Source organism: Octopus bimaculoides, chromosome Z (assembly GCF_046866305.1).
Source record: "Octopus bimaculoides isolate indiv1 chromosome Z, ASM4686630v1, whole genome shotgun sequence".
NCBI classification, from domain to species: Eukaryota; Metazoa; Mollusca; class Cephalopoda; order Octopoda; family Octopodidae; genus Octopus; species Octopus bimaculoides.
The window spans coordinates 2,514,060-2,531,542 of NC_142944.1; the positions used below are offsets into that span (position 1 = coordinate 2,514,060).

The window sequence follows — 17,483 nt, forward strand, 5'->3', positions numbered from 1 at the left end:
CCCGAAAGGATAAAAGGCAAAGTCGACCTCGGCGGAATTTGAACTCAGAACGTAAAGACCGTTAAGCATTTCGCCAGGCGTGCTAACGTTGGGCGAAATGCTTAGTGGTATATGACCAAATGCGATATTGTCAGTGCTCTTAATGAGTTTGTGTATCTTTTTGCTGTCTTTTCTATATGGTAAGAATTTTGTATGAGATGCTGAATGTAACGTATTCTCTTAGTTTCTTAGGTTAGAAGGTGCAGCTAAACAGGGAATTATAGAAAGAAAGAAATGAGGCCATCTGTATGGGGGGGGGGAGCAGACCGCGCGCGCGCACACACACACACACACATACATACATACATACATACATACAATTCTCAGTTAGCACTCTTGCGAATACCGGCTAACAGGGTGTATATCTGTAAATAATTTATCTTAAAAGAAGAACACTGTTCATACAAGCTGAAATTCCAAATCCAATAAATTGGTCGCATTTAATCAAAGAATGAAAGTTATGGTATTATTGTTTCAACACTGCATGTATTTCAGTTTGAAATACAAAGATAATATATAGCATAATCTTCCGAATGTAAATTATATTACTTGAGACTTTGTCTGAGAAAATGCGTATGGTTTACATTATACTGTAGTATTATAAATTCATTTATATTCATGTTAACACTTATATTCATGTTAACATTTATATTCATGTAGTATTGAAACGAACGTAATTAAAGAATTAAGTGTAATATCATAACTTCCAAAGCAAAGTATTTGACCAATGACTATTAATTTGTTTCTTGTTCTAAGTTGCACTGAAATTATGTTCAGCTTCATCTTTTAAGGAAACTTAAAATTACTATAAGGTTTGTCTGACACAAGCCTGAGTTAAGAGGAGCACTTATGAAATCAGGTGTGGCTCTGTTGGGTATTCCATATATGTATCAACGATCACGCATAGTTTTTTTTCTCATCTTCGTCATCAAGACGATAGTCTAATGAATTGGTCATGTCTTCTGGGGGGTTCCATTTCTACTACCTATGCAGTCACAGCAGCCGGGATGTTGTCATAGGCCCACTAGGTGGAAAACAGGCACTAGAAAGTTTTCCAAGAGTTCCATCTCTGGCGCAGCTGACGTTGGGTGCTAGGGAATGAAAAGTAGGCATCCAGTATCTCATATTTTGACAATTCTTTCTCGATTTTTAACCCTTTTCATCTGCATTCTCTTCCACCCAGACAGTTTCTTTTTTTTAGTATTTGTTTCTGTAGTATCAGGTCTGGGATCTCCGCTAATCATGTTCATGTCCATTTCTTGATATGGTCTGTTCATCTTTTTCTATCTCCGTCTCTCCTTCTTTCCTTCTCCTCAATGATCTCTGGAAGAATGTACTTTGTAAGATCATTAGATCATGTTATATGGCCATAGCATCTCAGCCTCCTTTTCTTCAGTGTCCTTATGTAATATATTAGTAGAATAATGAAACTGCTTTGGGCTTATGAAATTGCCATTTGATTCGCCAGCAATCTGGACAAGTACTTCAGACGATGATCACGCTATAAATACATGCTGAACAGGCACAGAAAATATCCTCCAATTGACATATGCTAATCTTGTCGCTTTCATCAACAAGAAGAACACAAGCGCTACTTATACAAAAGAAAAAAAAAAACACCATTGATCCAGAGCCCTTACAATCGTCTCTAATGTAATGTTAGACCTCATTACTACTAAGGATTTCTCCTGACGAAAATACAACCTTAACATGTCAAAGACTGTATCTTAAATACTGGTTCTTCAAGACTAAAAGAGACTTGATCCCGCCTATGCCAACAATTATTGACACTCTTTAAAGCTCAAGTGAAGCCTACGATGGAGTATGACTCACACATCTGGGTAAGTGCCAGTTTATGCATTCTTAGACATTTTACACCGCATCTTGAAAAAGGAGTTACCTGTCAGATTGGCATAGTCACTTACAGACATGCTCCAGTTTTCTGATCTACAAGTACTCTGTTTTTTCTACAACTATTAAAATGGCCTCTGTTTTTCGAAAATGGCTCGGCTCAAGCCACTTCCACCCAGACATTCTCGACCTGCTAGAATTTTCTTCTTACCAGTGTTTGTGACGAACATAAATGGCATCAGCCTCACCGATATAGAACGGCCATGCAAAAGGCATCAGCGTTACTCCTTCCTGTAGAGCCAAGCAAACTTATACAAAGGATTAGTGATATATGTAAGTTCGTTCAGGTACAGGTATGCTTGCGTGGGTAAGAAGCTCGCTTTGCAACCATGTAGATTCGGGTTCAATTCCACTGTGCTGTACTTTAGGCAAGTTTCTTCTATTATAACACCGGACCGACCAATGCCTTGTGAGTGAATTTGGTAGACGGAAACTGTGTGGAAGCCCATCGTGTATGTATATATGCGTCACTGCTTGATAACTGGCTTTGTCTTACATCCAGGTAACTTAGCAGTTCTGCAAACGAACCCGATAAAATAAGTACCAAGCTTAAAAGATAAGGAGTGGGGCCGATTTGTTTGACTAAAATCCTTCAAGGTAGTGCTCCAGCTTGGTCGGAGTCCAGTGACTAAAACAAATAAGAGATATATATTTTTACCTCACTTTTAAAGGTAATTACTGTAGTTATATCACATGTTTTTCTCTCTGTGACTAGTAAAAAAAAGAAAAAGAAAAGGAATTAAAAGGAGATTGGCCTGATTAGTGTCAGTTTGTATTTTTACTGTTTTATTAGGTGTTGGTTACATATTTTCCTGAATAAAAGACTAAATTGAAGATGTCGTATGTATGTATGTATGTAAATATATATATATATAAAGGAACTTGTTTATTATATGCGTTTTGCTCCATTTATTCTTTCACGGCGGGTACATATATATATATATATATATATATATGTACCCGCCGTGATCCGTTGGGTTACAACTACTCCAAGTTGAAAATGTCGATGAGCGGCGAGAAAGGAAAAAATACTATTTCGAACTTCATGCAATAAAATTCTTAAATAATACAGTTCTCTTGCCTTTGATGTGACAACGGCCAAGTGTTTCTTTGAAAACGTTCAAATGCCCTTCAAAGATTTTCCTCGCTTTCTTCTTTGCCATTCTTTGTTCCTACTGTTCCAAGTGAAATACATGGGTACTTCAGCATAAAGTCATGTTTTTTCAAAGTCATCATTGATGCACAATGAAAAGAAGTCTGTCAGTGTTGTTCTCATCTGTCGTTCATTGACAGCCATATATATCCTCATTATTTCTGAGCAACATTCTTTGTTCATCTGGTAGATGAACATGCAGTCTCACTATTGCTGGTGCTCTTTCATGAATTGAAAATCTTAAAATGGATGCAACTGCTTCGGATGGTCCAATATACCTACCCATTATATATTGACTAGTTTCATTATCATTGTTTATTTGAACAGCAGCTTGGTCATTTCCTTTCAACGTGTACTTAATGATGTACTTAACTGACCTCGCTGAGGCAACGATTTCAACGTTGCAGTGGTATTTGAATGGTCTCAAAAGAGTTTCATTATAAGGTACAACCCATTTGTTGTTTGTTTTTCCATTCTTATGAGATTCAACTCTTCCCATTGCAACTGATCTTCGTCTATAAAGAGATAGTCTCTCCATCTGTATTTCTGGCTTTTGATTAAGATGATAAAGATGTATATTTTATTTTAAATCAAGTACCCGTGATTCAAAAATATCTCATAAAAATATAGGGAAAAATTTCCATATATACTCTCTCTCTCTATGTATATATATATATATATATATATATATATATATATATATATATATATACTCGCATACATACACACACGTCATTTAACGTTTGCATGCTTGCATGGGTTGGACGGTTTGACAGGAGTTGGCCTGGCAGGAGCCTGCACTTCTGTCTGTTTTGGCAGGGTTTTACGGCTGGATGCCCTTCCTAACACCGACCATTCTGCAGCGTGATCTCAGTGCTTATTACGTGGCTCTAACACAGGCGAGGTTAGTTTTGGCAAGGTTTTTACAGATGGATGCCCTTCCAAATGCCAACCACTTTACAGTGTGGACTGGATGCTTTTTACGTGGCATCAGCACTGGGAGGGTCACCAAGACAAAAATTCTTTTAGAGGGGAGGAGCTATTGGAGGAAGTGATCTTGTGTCAGATGATAAAAAGTTATAATGAGACAGAGAGACAACGGGCGTCTTGCTGTAGAGGTACAAGGTTACCCGCCAAACATCCCGGTCCACTGTCATTTCGTCCGTGTGGCCTAACATCCTGAGATCGGTCTTTACCACCTCAGCCCATGTCTTCCTCTTCTGCGGGTACCATTCACTTTCAGTGATCGGCATTCTTTATGCAGATGTTTTCATTCATACGCATCATATGTCCAAGCCAACATAGTCTTTTCTGTCGTATGCAGCATTTAATTCGTCTTATGCCCAATACACACATACATGTGTGTTTGTATCTGGCTGTGTTTGCCCCACCACCACCACCTGACAACCGGCGTAGGTGTGTTTATGTCATCGTAACTTAGCAGTTCGGGAAGGGACCGATAGAATAAATACCCTGCTTAAAAAAAGTACTAGGGTCGATCCATTCGACTAAAATTCCTGAAGACGTTGCCCCAGCATGGTTAGAGTCTAATAACTGAAACGAGTAAAAGATAGAAGATAGAGTAGTTCAGGAGAAAAGATATTTATAAATATCACAAAATCGGGGGTGCTAAGTTTACAGAGCAGCCGAAGCGCTGCCGACGTGAATTAACTGATGGAAGCGTTCCACGGTGTTTGGTTAACGTTTACATTTCGCCGTAAAAAGAGGTAACCGTTTTTTAATGAAGTAAAATATTAAAAAAAAGCAACTATAAATATAAGCGCAGGAGAGGTTGTGGATCTTTGTGATTTGACGGCCAACACTTGTTTTCTTAACGAAACACTTTCAAACTTGGGACACTGGTAGAATGCGTGGATCTTTTTTAAAACGGGGGCCACATTTTTCATTAACGAAACACTTTGAAACTTGAAACACTGGTAGAATGTGTCATATAAAACATCTTTTTCTCTTAGTCTTCTTTAAAAAAAAAAGAAATCCCTAAGTTATTCCATGTGAAAGTTGTCGTATTTCTGTAATTTCAACCAATCACTGACGTCCATTCAGCTGATATACATTAAGTGCCGACTACATAAACAAACGATTCTGAAACAATTCTATCGGTGATAGGGTTAGGGTTAGGGTTAGGGTAAAACAGCAAATTTAAAAAGAAAAAAGAAAAACGAAGCTATGGAAATTAAATACGCTTTACACCGCTTAATCAGCCAAATGAGTAAATATAAACAACTGAATACTTGTCAGTGATTGGTTGAAATTATCGAAATAAGACAATTTTTTACATGAAATAAATTCGAATACAAAAATATTTTTCTGTTCTATAACACAAAATAGATAAGTATACGAAGTTTGAAAGTCTTTCGGTGCCAAAAACACTACGTAAAACATTAATGAAAAATGTGGCCCCCGTTTTAAAAAAGATCCGAATGTGTCATACAAAACAACTTTTTCTTTTAGCCTTCTTAACAAAAAATTGTACATCGCAAGTTATTTTATGTTAAAGTTGTCGTATTTCTGTAATTTCAACCAATCACTGACGTCTATTCAGCTGAATACAGTCAGTGCTCTTTTGTAAACAGCCGGTGTTAAGTGTGTTATTCCCTGTGACATATTTCATCCGGTTTAATCGTAATTTATACGCATATATTGTTTATATAATAAATTACGCTGTGCGTATGTGTGTGTATATTTTCCCCATAACCTCACTCATAACCCTAACCCTAAAACCCGAACCCTAAACTAGAGTTTGATTTGAAGAAGATTTGGCTGCTATTTCTAGGAAATGAAGCACTTGGTGGAGGTGCATTAATAATTCTGGTAGCTCCAATAACAAGTGCAGGCAATATTCAAGTATTCCCCTTTGTTTATGAACAGTCTAGTTAATCCGAAATGTCAGAACTAACGGGGATTAATACCATATACACTGTCACAGCACTAACTGTATTCAACTGAATAGACGTCAGTGATTAGTTGAAATTATCGAAATAAGACAATTTTTAACGTGAAATAACTTCGAATACAAAATGTATTATCTGTTCTATACCACAAAATATACAAGTATACGAAGTTTGAAAGTGTTTCGGTATCAAAAACACTACATAAAAAAATGTTGCCCGTCAAATCATAAAGGTCCGAGGTTGTGTAGTAAGTAGCTTGCTTCCCAACCACATGATTCTGGGTTCAGTTCCACTGCCTGGCACCTTGAGTGTCTTCTACTATAGCCTCGGTCCGACCAAAGCCTTGTGAGTGGATTTGGTAGACGGAAACTGAAAGAAGCCCATCATATGTGTGTGTGTTTGTCTCCGCACTGTTGCTGGACAAGCGATGTTTGTGTGTAAAATAGCAGTTCGGCAAAAGAGACTGATAGAATAAGTACTAGGCTTATAAAGAATAAGTCCTGGGGTCGATTTGTTCGACTAAAGGCGATGCTCCAGCATGGCCGCAGTCAAATGACTGAAACAAGGTTTAAAAAAATGGTAAATTTTCAGATTAACACCCGCACGATTTTCACTAGTGTGTTAGGGTCAGGGTTAGGGTTGGGTTAGGGACGGAATTCCCTAACCGTAACCCTAATCCTAAAACCCTAACCCTTAGTGAAAATCGTGTGGGTGTTAATCTGAAAATTTACCAAAAAAAAAAAAATAAATAAAATAACAGCAAACCACTATTTAGCTGGTCTTCTTTTCTGGCAAGGGAGAAACACTGGGCATTTACCTGGAAAATCTCACGGGTACAATTGTCCATCTCTATTCTGTGTATGCCAGGGCTTGCTGTCTATAAATAAATACTGTAGTGCTCAGGGCCTATAAATACTGTTAAGATGGCCTTAGGAGAAAGACGTAGTTTAACATTAGACTTAAACGGTGCTTCCGCTAAAAATACATACCTGTTACTACACCGTTATTAATCCAAATACAAGCGCTGTGCAGTGTTTCTATTAACACACAATTCTCAGTTTCAATGTTTGCCTTTGGATTGGAACCAATAAAGGAGTTGTATTTTAGTTTTAGTGAAAAGAAGTTAACATAAATACACAGATTTTATTTAAAAAATACAAACAAGTGTATATCCACAACCATGTGCAATAGAAAAACATATACAAAACAAGCTACTGAAATGTATTCTATCTCTTGCTAACATCAATAATCATTAATATTTTCATTAATTAGTCGGGAAGTTATTCTGTTGAAATAGAAATATTTTCAGAATAAGAAAAAAAAATTACAAAATGCTAATTATCAAAGTATTTTAATAACATTAAAAAGAAAAATAGACGAGGAGAAAAAAAAACATTAAATTAGAAATAATTGTTTCGAAGTTTTCTTTTTCTCTTTACCAAAATTTCTGAAGTTTCTCACTTATAACCGGTACAAAGTTTTCACTTCGTAAAAATCCGTAAAGTAGCCCGTACATTTCCGCAGCTTTATTTATTTTGTTTTAGTTAATGAAAAAATAAATAAAATTTTTTTACTCCATCTATTTTTATTATGTATCAGATATGTTTTTAATAATACTTCGGGTATTTTTCATTTCAATGAATTTAAGAAAAGGTCAATGACCGATCGTTTCCGAATGATCCCGAACAAAAGCATCCAACATTACTTATTAACTCCTTCCTTTCCTCTCATCTTATCTCTGTATTTGAATATTACTTCATTCTTTCTCCTTATTCATAATCATCTATTTTTATCTCTTTCATTTCAGTCATATTTTCTTCTAAAATTATATTACTCTTGCAATATTTTTTTTGGAAAATGGACATTTGTTTTCGAAAGTAATTTCTCTAAATCATTAATTCACAATCAATTAATATCGTTTATTTCGGTGCACGTTTCTGTCTTTATCTTCTCGCAGAATCTTAGCATTTGGATTTCGAGGGGTACTCAAGTGGTAAACGGTGATTTCTCCCTCCGACACCTTCAACGCTCATGACGTCATACTGCCCTTACAAAATGGCGATAGACTCGCTAGTTTGTTGGTACAGAGGTGTAGAAACATAGTTAACCGGGACATAGATCATTCTATTTATCTGTCTCATGGCTGTATTGTGTTTTAATGAACGCGATGTCGGATCCGAGGAGGTTAACTTTTACTACGATCGGTCCGATGGGGAAGGAGAAGAAGAAGAAATCTTCGCTGCCGCCCACCATGCGCTTCACACTGGCTCTGAGGGAATCGAACGACAAAACATGTCCCGAATTTTCTTTTGCAGATTTAATGAAAAATGCCTTGGTAAGTAAGTTGTTCTCCATCATTTGTTCAACATACTTTGGTTAATTTGTTTTTACAATCCACTGTTGATAATCTTCATACTTTTCTGGCCGTAATGCTTTGGCATAAAGCAGTTTCCGTCGCCTAAGATGATACATTAAAAGAAACATCGTATTTTTCAACATTATTTCCTTCAATATTACCACAATTGATTCGTTTTAACAAACAGAACAATAATTGAATGTAATAACGAATGAATTTCTCATAAAAGAAAAGAGATTCAGGTCATTGAAATCACTTAGGCCTCATGAATTTGAAATCCTTATTTTTGTTCCAGTCGCTTATAAATTGTGTAATCACCTTTTATTCACTAATTAACCACTTTTGCTTTTTAATTAAACACCAACACTACATATTATATATAATTATGCATAATATATCTGCGAAGTAGTGATACTGTTTGCTAAAGAACACGCAATGGTTATCCGTAAACATTTTTTTTCCTGGGTGGATGTAATTTTTGTGAATTTATTTACCTATATTTCCCGCCGATATTATTTTCTCGAGAACAATTATTTTTGTTAATCGTAATATTTGTTTTGATTTTGCTTTATAATGTTTTTAAGATTTTTATATAAACATAGCAGATGTTTTTTTTTAAAGATATTTATTACTCTTTAATTTCAACGCAATGAGACTTCAAAAAAAAGTCATGGTTCAGCTAATATTCTTCATGTTACTGGCTGTTTTTTTAATTTTTATAATTGCTGAAATAATTCCATGTAATTATCGGTTTACATGCTAAAAAGTTAGAATAATTGTTAAATTCATATGTAAACTTGTAATTTTTAATTTTACTTGTGCCTTAAATACATTATATATATTCTGACCGTAAATTCTAGGTTTTATTTGTGTCTTCAAATTTTAGGTAAATAATTTCCCCAGACCTTAGTATAAAATCCAGTTTTATTCTATAAAATTTGAGCGAAATGAGTTTCATATAAATAAAAAGAAGAAAAAGCTAGCCATGCATTTTCATCTGTTGAGTTTAATTTATTTTTATAATCATTGTACGACCCCCACGCACCATACGGCTGCCATGCCATTACTATTATTGATTTATTTTTTAAACATGTACCGTACCAGAATACGGTATTCTGAATTTTTTTTCTCATTTCTTTCATGGTTTCGCCATTTTGAAGGGTTATTTTTATGCTAGATACCCTTTTGTAATTTCTCTGCATCCATCTTGCTATTTAATTAGTTTTTATTTTGAAAAAGTACATGATAATTTGATACATTTGATTCTAAGCATTTCTGATTTTGTATTTTTTAAAGTTTATTAGCATTCGATATATTTAGAATAGTAAATACGTGTGACTCAACCTGAAAAATAACTAAAAAAGAATATTGCGCTCACAGATGTTTCTTTACTCTCAACTATGTAAATAGAGGGGTGCGAGTTGGACTCTAACATCTCGTGTCTAATAGATACATTGTATCTCGGCATTGATTTTTCCATTTCATTTAAATCGTTTTTATTTATTATTCATCATATCGCAGCAGTGAATCTATTTCAGAATAAGTTTACCTAAATGTTAACTTTACAACGGTAAAAATAAAAAATAAATAAAACAAACAAAAAACTAATTTACTAAATAAATTCGGGAGAAAATTCATCTCGGGTCAAATAACAATATGTTTTAAGAGGAAGATTTTTAATAGACCAATTATAAATATTAGATAACCTGTGTTTTTTACGCATAATGGATACTCGAGAAGCCCCCCCCCCATTCGCGCGCGCACACACGCACGTGTGTGTGTGTGTGCGTGTTTGTTCATTCTATTGGTTATTATTTAATCTAAAATTGTCGAGATTCTTGTTGCAATCTCTCTTTTGTTCTTTGGAGTAGGATCTGGTTGCAAGTGCCAAACCATATCAAGTTAATTCATTGGTTTTTCAAGTATCACCTCTCTCGTGCTTGCACTTTCTTAATCCGCTGCTGATCTTCCATCAATTCAGTTTTGGGGTAGCTGTCCTTCGAACTCCCATGCCTCATAGGATAGGGAATGTGGGGATGCAAGCATTTAAAAAAAATGTCTTACAGAATCGCATCTCTCGTATAGAAAAACATAGGTATACCTAAAACTGAAGGGGAAAAATAGAACTACCCTTTTTCTTTCCCTTGTGGTACAGGGATTCGAGGATAGTTATTCCAAAATTCTACCTTATATATGCATATATATATATATATATATGATTTTTTTTTAAATATTTTTTTTTCCAGTATAATTTAATTTCCAAATTTTTCCCCATGTACGTCTCTCTTTCAGTTCATCCTAAGATATGTGACTTCGACATAAAATAAGAATCCTTATTAAAAATTAATTGTCGAATAAATTAGGAAACCTAAGCCTAACGTTGACAATTTCTGAAACTGATGAGCTTTTACCGTTATATGGATTAAGGAGTCTTCAATTTTGTGTGTGTCCCTGTGAGAGACGTAGCAAAATCGAAAAATAATAATAAGACATCCGTCAAATTGTATAGAAAATTACCAGTTAGATGGTGGAGATGGTTCAGAGATCCAGGCTATATATATATATAAGCTTCCTGATGATATCTGTTAACAGAGTTTCATTCCATTAGCACTAGATGAATGTTGTCGTCTTTTTGCGGATGACATATAATTTCTTTTTTGTAGCAGATAAAGCTGTCTTATTTACCCTAATTGGATAAATAATAAATGCTATGCAGTATCGAAACTTATAAAGATTGGAACAACTCGCAATATGTTTTTAACGGAAATATTCTCTCAAAACTAAAATCACCATTGGTGACGTGTGTGTATGTATACATATACATGCACACACATGTATGTATGTATATATATTTGCAAGATTCCTGATGTGATTATATTTGGTTAATCACTAGGTTAGACTTTGTTGTGCTGTAAATATAATATTTACCAAAAATGTATTTCTGACAAATGTCGAGGTACTTTGTTTCTTAATAATCGTTTCTGCTTCAGGTACAAGGCGAAATTTTGGGAGAGGGTGTAAGTCGATTAGATCGACCCAGTACTCACCTGGTATTTATTGTTATCAACGCAGAAAGGATGAAGGGCAAAGTCGACCTCGTCGGAAGTTGAACTCAGAACGTAAAACCGGAAGAAATGCCTCTAAGTATTTTGTCCGGTGTGCTAACAATTCTGCTAGCTCGCCGTCTCACGCTGTTTATTAATTAATAATAATAGTATTGCATTGGGATTTATTTCAAATAAAGATTACATATTAGATTTGTAGACGGAGAACTAATTTCTCTGTTCCTTTCATTATTGAAGAATCAATCAAATACTCAATATGAATAAAAAAGCAATTGCAATTGGGGAACTGCTATACTTAGTTTCAATTATCCACAAATAAATAACATTGAATACGATTCAAATAGGATTGGAAAATTAAATCCGATGGTGTATATTGAAATGCTTCCCTTTGTGCCTGTATGTGTATTAAAAACATTTTTTTGCTTTTTTCCATGATTGTATGTGGGAGACTTTTTTTTTTGCGACCGTTGCAAACTCGCGCTTGTTTCCAAGCAAGGTAATATTTCCTTACGGTTGTACATGTTTTCATAGAAGATTGAAAATACTTGTTCAAGGTGTCATGCAGTGGGACTGAGTCCCAAATCATATGGATGGAAGTAAACTTCTTCACCATACAGCTATGTATATGTGGATATACACACACGAATGGATGTGCATATATTGTATATGTATGCATATATACAATACGAACATTTATACATATTGTATTCGTGTACAGGTATGGCAGTGTCATGAAGAAGCTTGCTCCCTAACCATGTGGTTCCATGTTCAGTCCCACTGCATGGCACCTTAGGCAAGTATTTTCTACTGTAACTTTTGGTCAACCAAATTCTTGTGCATGGATTTATAGATGTAAACTATATTTATATTTGTGTAACTCCTTGTCTTGACATCACAATGATTCTAAATGATGTGACACCATCATATAAGTGATGGTGTTGTTCTTTTCTAATCTTCTGCGAAAAACATGTCTGACCATATGGAAATAGTACCTTGCTTGAAAACTGGTAAGGGTTGGCAACAGTCATAGAAAATTTGCCTCAATAAATTGTGTCTGGTCCATGTAAGCATGGAAGGGCAGATTTCCAACATTAACAGAGTAATGATATACATTATGTACACATTTTAATATGTTTGCATACGTTGGATGTATTTGTTAATCTCATGAGATCATGGAATGTCTTGCTTCAGTCGGGTTGGAGTCGTGTTGATTGTGAGTATATGTACTGCTTTCTGCCAGTGTTGTCATGCCTTGTAGGTATCTTCCAAATAAAGATAGTAGTCTCCATATCTGGATGCCATTTTCCTTGCAGCAGGTCTTTTGATCTGCAGTATATGAGGCCCAGCCAGAGTTGTTGAGAAGGCTGGATTATCTGAGTGTAAACCAGGACCTCATTAGTGACTAAGATCTATTTTCAAGCAGTGTTAGTAGAAAGTGTTGAGGTTACGCTTCCAATGCATCCATTAATTTCTGACTTTTGAGAGAGGTTGACTGTGATGGTAGATCTCGCATTTGCGAACTGTTGTGTTACCTCTAGTTCACAATTCTTGGTAATGGTGGGTGAATGCCCAAAATCAAGGTCCAGCAGTTTTGAAATCTTCAAAATAATGGTTTTTTGATAAACTCTCGTGAGACAGTCCATAAAGTATTGCAGAGGTTTCTCAATGTATATTGCTAGTATGTCTCAGAGTGGTACTTGACATGCTTTGATTTTTTTTCCTTCAGTTGGGAAGAACTGAGTATAAAGTTAAACAGCATCATTTGATGTATATAAATGCATTTGTGTGTAATCATTTAGCATCCATATTCCATACATGGATACCCTTCCTGGTGGCAACATGCCCAAACAGCACTGCTAATATGAAGATGTCATTTGTTTACAACTGGCCTACAATGACAACAGGAAGAGACTCAAACACATGTGTATACACACACACACACACACACACACACACACACACACACACACACACACACACACACACACACAATGAATTTACTTCAGTTTTGTGTGGGCCAGATGAACTCGAGGCTATAGCAGAGGACATGTGCTGACAACAAAGACTGCTAAGTGGTTAACTCACCTGATTTGGGATGTTCCCAGCATTTTGTGGAATTTCTCAGTTTGTGACATAGCATAACAGCATTCAAAAAATCTTTTTGAATTTTGAAACTCTAAGAACATGGAAAATAAATTTCTTTGAAAGACCTGGAGGCTTCCTAGAGGTAGTAGATAGTTTCTGTTGCCTTTGTGACCTAATGAACAGTTGAAGAGGATGTTCTAAGAGTATAGTAGTCAGAGTAAGAACAGGTTGGCAAAAGTTCAGTTATAACCCCAGTTGGTAACTAAATGCTCTCTCTTCCTCCCCTCCTCTCTGTGAGTGTAAGATTGCATGATGGTTGTGTATGAATAGCAATGCTACATGTTAGTGAGGCTTGGGTTGCAAAGACATGTACAATGAGGTACAAATTTGTTGAGAGAGATATTAGGAATGACAAAAATCAGATGTCTTGCGAGAGGCTGCATTGGTTTAATTCTGTAATATGTATTGTTGAGGCAATTATATAAAGCAGTGCTGAGTGCTAAATGTAGTTAGGACTCGTAGAAGAGGAAGATGTAGGATGAAGTAGTGAATGCTGATCATTGGATGTTGAGCTTCATATAAAAGATGACAAAGCACAATTGACTATACTCAAAAAACCACACCCATGATTGTGAAAATGTAGCCCTAAAAGCATTATGTTTACATGTATATGCACAAAACAAGGTACCCAACCTGCCCCTGTCAACCCTTTTATCATTCTTTCATCTTGTTACCCATCCTTCCTCTAATGATGGTACTATTCAGCTGCTGTTGTTTTGAGTGTAGAACTACCTATTTCAAACCCTTTTTTAATATTGCTAGTCATTCTCTTCCTGGAACCACTTCTCATCACCTATTCTTTTTCGATATCATCCTCTCCCATATATTTTCCTACTGTTTACTCCTTCTCTGCCAACAGTTATCACTACTTTTCCCTGAGCTACATCTTATGACCGCTACACCTTATTCTTAACACCTTCTCATGTCTGCCACCAATTTTCCCCTCCTTTGTTTACTAATCACTCTTATTTACCTCTGCTTTCCATCTCTTTTACTGTGCCTCTTTTTCCTCCTTACATTTTTACCCAATCCCTATCTCCCAAGATTTGTTCTGCTGCTCTCCACCATTTCTGTATGCCATCACACCTCCACTTGTATTTCCTATCACTTTCTCTCCAAAATCTGGTAAATTACCTACCATGTCTCAACTCTCTAATACTATCCACTACATTCACCTCTTTAAGCATCTGTAACTTTCCTTTCAATCTCTTGCAAAGTTAACCATACACCTTGTCTCTCTTTCCAGCTACTCCCATCTGGCTTTGTATAATGCAGGGTAGCTATGTATTTCCTCTCAGGAAGATATCTGTCTCTGTTACATTTTAGTCTCTTTGAACGTAAGACCTACCTATCTACAACACTGCCACTCAGTTGATAATTTAAAAAAATCTATTTTTTGAGTTATTTGGTAGCCTCACTTGTGCTGGTGCCATGGAAAAAGCACTTGGTACACTCAGCAAAGTGTCTGGTGATAGGAAGGGTATCCAATCACAGCAAACTCTGCAAGAGCAGTCATTGGAACTTGACAGTCTCTGGGCATATTGGATCCTTTAGAGAGAGGGAGAGAGAGGGAGAGGGAGGGGGAGAGAGAGAGAGAGAGATTTATAACTATAGATACATGTATCCTTTCATCTCAAGTCCATTTCCGTCCTGGATGGATTATGGTTTAACAGGATCCAACATGTTGGAGGATCATGTCTTGTTCCATTGTCTTAGTTTTGGCATGGCTTCTATGACAGGAAGTCCTTTGTAATGCCAACCACATGACTACACTCTTGGAGTGGTTGGTGTTAGGAAGGGCATCCAGCTGTAGAAACTCTGCCAAATCAGATTGGGGCCTGGTGTAGCCATCCGGTTTGCCAGTCCTCAGTCAAATCGTCCAACCCATTGCTAGCATGGAAAGCGGACGTTAAATTATGATGATGATTACAAGTGATATGTGGCTACCTTGCATTATGTAAGGGTGGGTGGAAGTTATGGTGGTGGAACTGAAGAGATAAACAAGGTGATGATGAGGCATCAAAGTATATCCTCAAAGTACATGAAGATGAAGAGGAGAGTATGGGGACAAAAAAATCAGTGTGTGTGAAATGGGTTAGGGGTGAAAAGTGAACAATAGATGTTCATGGACATGTGGTAAGAAGCTTGCTTCCCAACCACATAGTTCCAAGTTCAGTCCCACTGTGTGGAACCTTGGGCAAGTTTTCTTCTATAGCCTTGAGCCAACCAAAGCCTTGTGAGTGGATTTGGTTGATGGAAACTGAAAGAAGCCCACCATATGTATATATCTATTTGTGTGTCTGTATTTGTCCCCCACCCCACTATCACTTGACAACTGGTGTTGGTGTGTTTATGTCCTCGTAATTTAGCAGTTCAGCAAAAGAGACTGATAGAATAAATACTAGGCTTCCAAAGAATAAGTCCTGGGGTTGATTTGTTCAACTAAAAAGGCAGTGCACCAGCATGGCCGCAGTCAAATGACTGAAACAAGTAAAAGAATAAGATTGAGGTTTGGAGGGTTGATGGTGGTAAGTATGAGTGGCAGGCAAGGTGATTAGAATAGCTGAGAGGAGAGGAGGTGATGACTGGCAGAAAAATTGAAGAGCAGCAGAATAGTATAGTAGATGGGGGGGGGGTGATTGGATAAAGGATTGTGGTAGAAGGGTGAGATATATATTGAAAGGGGTGGAGATGTTCAGGTGAGTAATGTGGAGAGCAAGAGTTTGTCTACAAAGATGAGAGGTAGTCAATAGGAGATGTTAAAAATGAGGCATGGGCGTCACTTAGAAGTGGCTTAAAAGACAGGGAGTGATGACTTGCAGACAAAGTGGTGTTCAGTGGAAAATGGGAATGGAGAGGAACATTCTCAAGAATGAAGGATGGCTATCAAAAGAAAGCGTTTCCAAGGAGAGGGAAAGTTAACTGGTAGCAGATGTATAAAAATACATTTATCTAGCTGTCTTGCCTTCTCTCTCATATACACTCACACACGCACATATATTACCCTTCATATGAACTTTTGTAATATAATTTCATCACCATAGGTAATATCAGGATACTTGGCATAATTATGATAATTACAATTTGATGTTTTATAAAAATTTCTTGATAATTATTCAAAACGATGAAATGAAAAATAATTTTCAAAAGAGAAATATTTAATTTCCTTAAAATAAAATTAAACAAAACAAATTTCTCATATGTATGACTCCACTCATAACTAGTCATTTACTCCTTCTCTTCTTCCATGAATTTTTCTGACTATGGCATTTCATTACTCATTGTCTGCCACCAATCCTAGTATGCACATTCATCCTGAACCTCCTGTGTTAACTCCCTCTGTATCTTTCTTTTACTCTCTCTCACCTCTCTATATGATGTAAAGTGTGACAGAAGTCAACCTACAAACCAACTTTGGAGTAATTAGTGAGATGCGTGTGTGAACATGTGTGCCTATGTAAGCATGGGTTAGGTGTATAGATTATCGAGGCATTGTTTTACAGCCAGATGCACTTCCTGTTACTAACCCTTGCTTGTAAAAGACGTTTTATTCCACTCATCTTTGAAAGTGTGAAGTATGTGGACAATTTAACAAAACTCCCAAATGAACAACTTTTGTATATGCATGTATGTATACATATGTATGCATGGGGGATGTATATATATGTGTGTGTTTATGAAACTTGCAAACTATGAATAGCCACCTTGCTGTACCACCTCCCAACACACTACCTATCTCCATCCTTCATATGATAGTGTATTGGCCCATCTTTATCAATCTACTTGTCCCTCTATCTGTCTCCTTAACCCATTTATCCTATTATGCTTCTCATGTCACCATTTGGGATACCCACTTGCTTGCAGTTATCCACCATTCCCTTGCACTGTCCTCTCTCCAGAGC

The 17,483-nt window shown here is 36.3% G+C and overlaps 2 protein-coding genes across 2 annotated transcripts in view; one reads left to right on the forward strand and one right to left on the reverse strand.

Annotated features, from left to right (window-relative positions):
- Nucleotides 1-6,989, reverse strand: part of LOC106871184 (codanin-1) — a 65,741-nt gene extending 58,752 nt beyond the window's left edge. Inside the window, exon 1 of the mRNA XM_089365409.1 lies at nucleotides 6,833-6,989. The gene's annotated coding sequence lies outside the window, so the exon portion shown is untranslated. The remainder of the gene's footprint in view (nucleotides 1-6,832) is intronic.
- Nucleotides 6,990-8,054: 1,065 nt separating this feature from the next.
- The window catches only part of LOC106871178 (uncharacterized), a 52,517-nt gene continuing 43,088 nt past the window's right edge, over nucleotides 8,055-17,483 (forward strand). Inside the window, exon 1 of the mRNA XM_014917509.3 lies at nucleotides 8,055-8,350. Coding sequence (XP_014772995.2) covers nucleotides 8,174-8,350 — 177 coding nt within the window. The 5' untranslated portion in view covers nucleotides 8,055-8,173. The remainder of the gene's footprint in view (nucleotides 8,351-17,483) is intronic.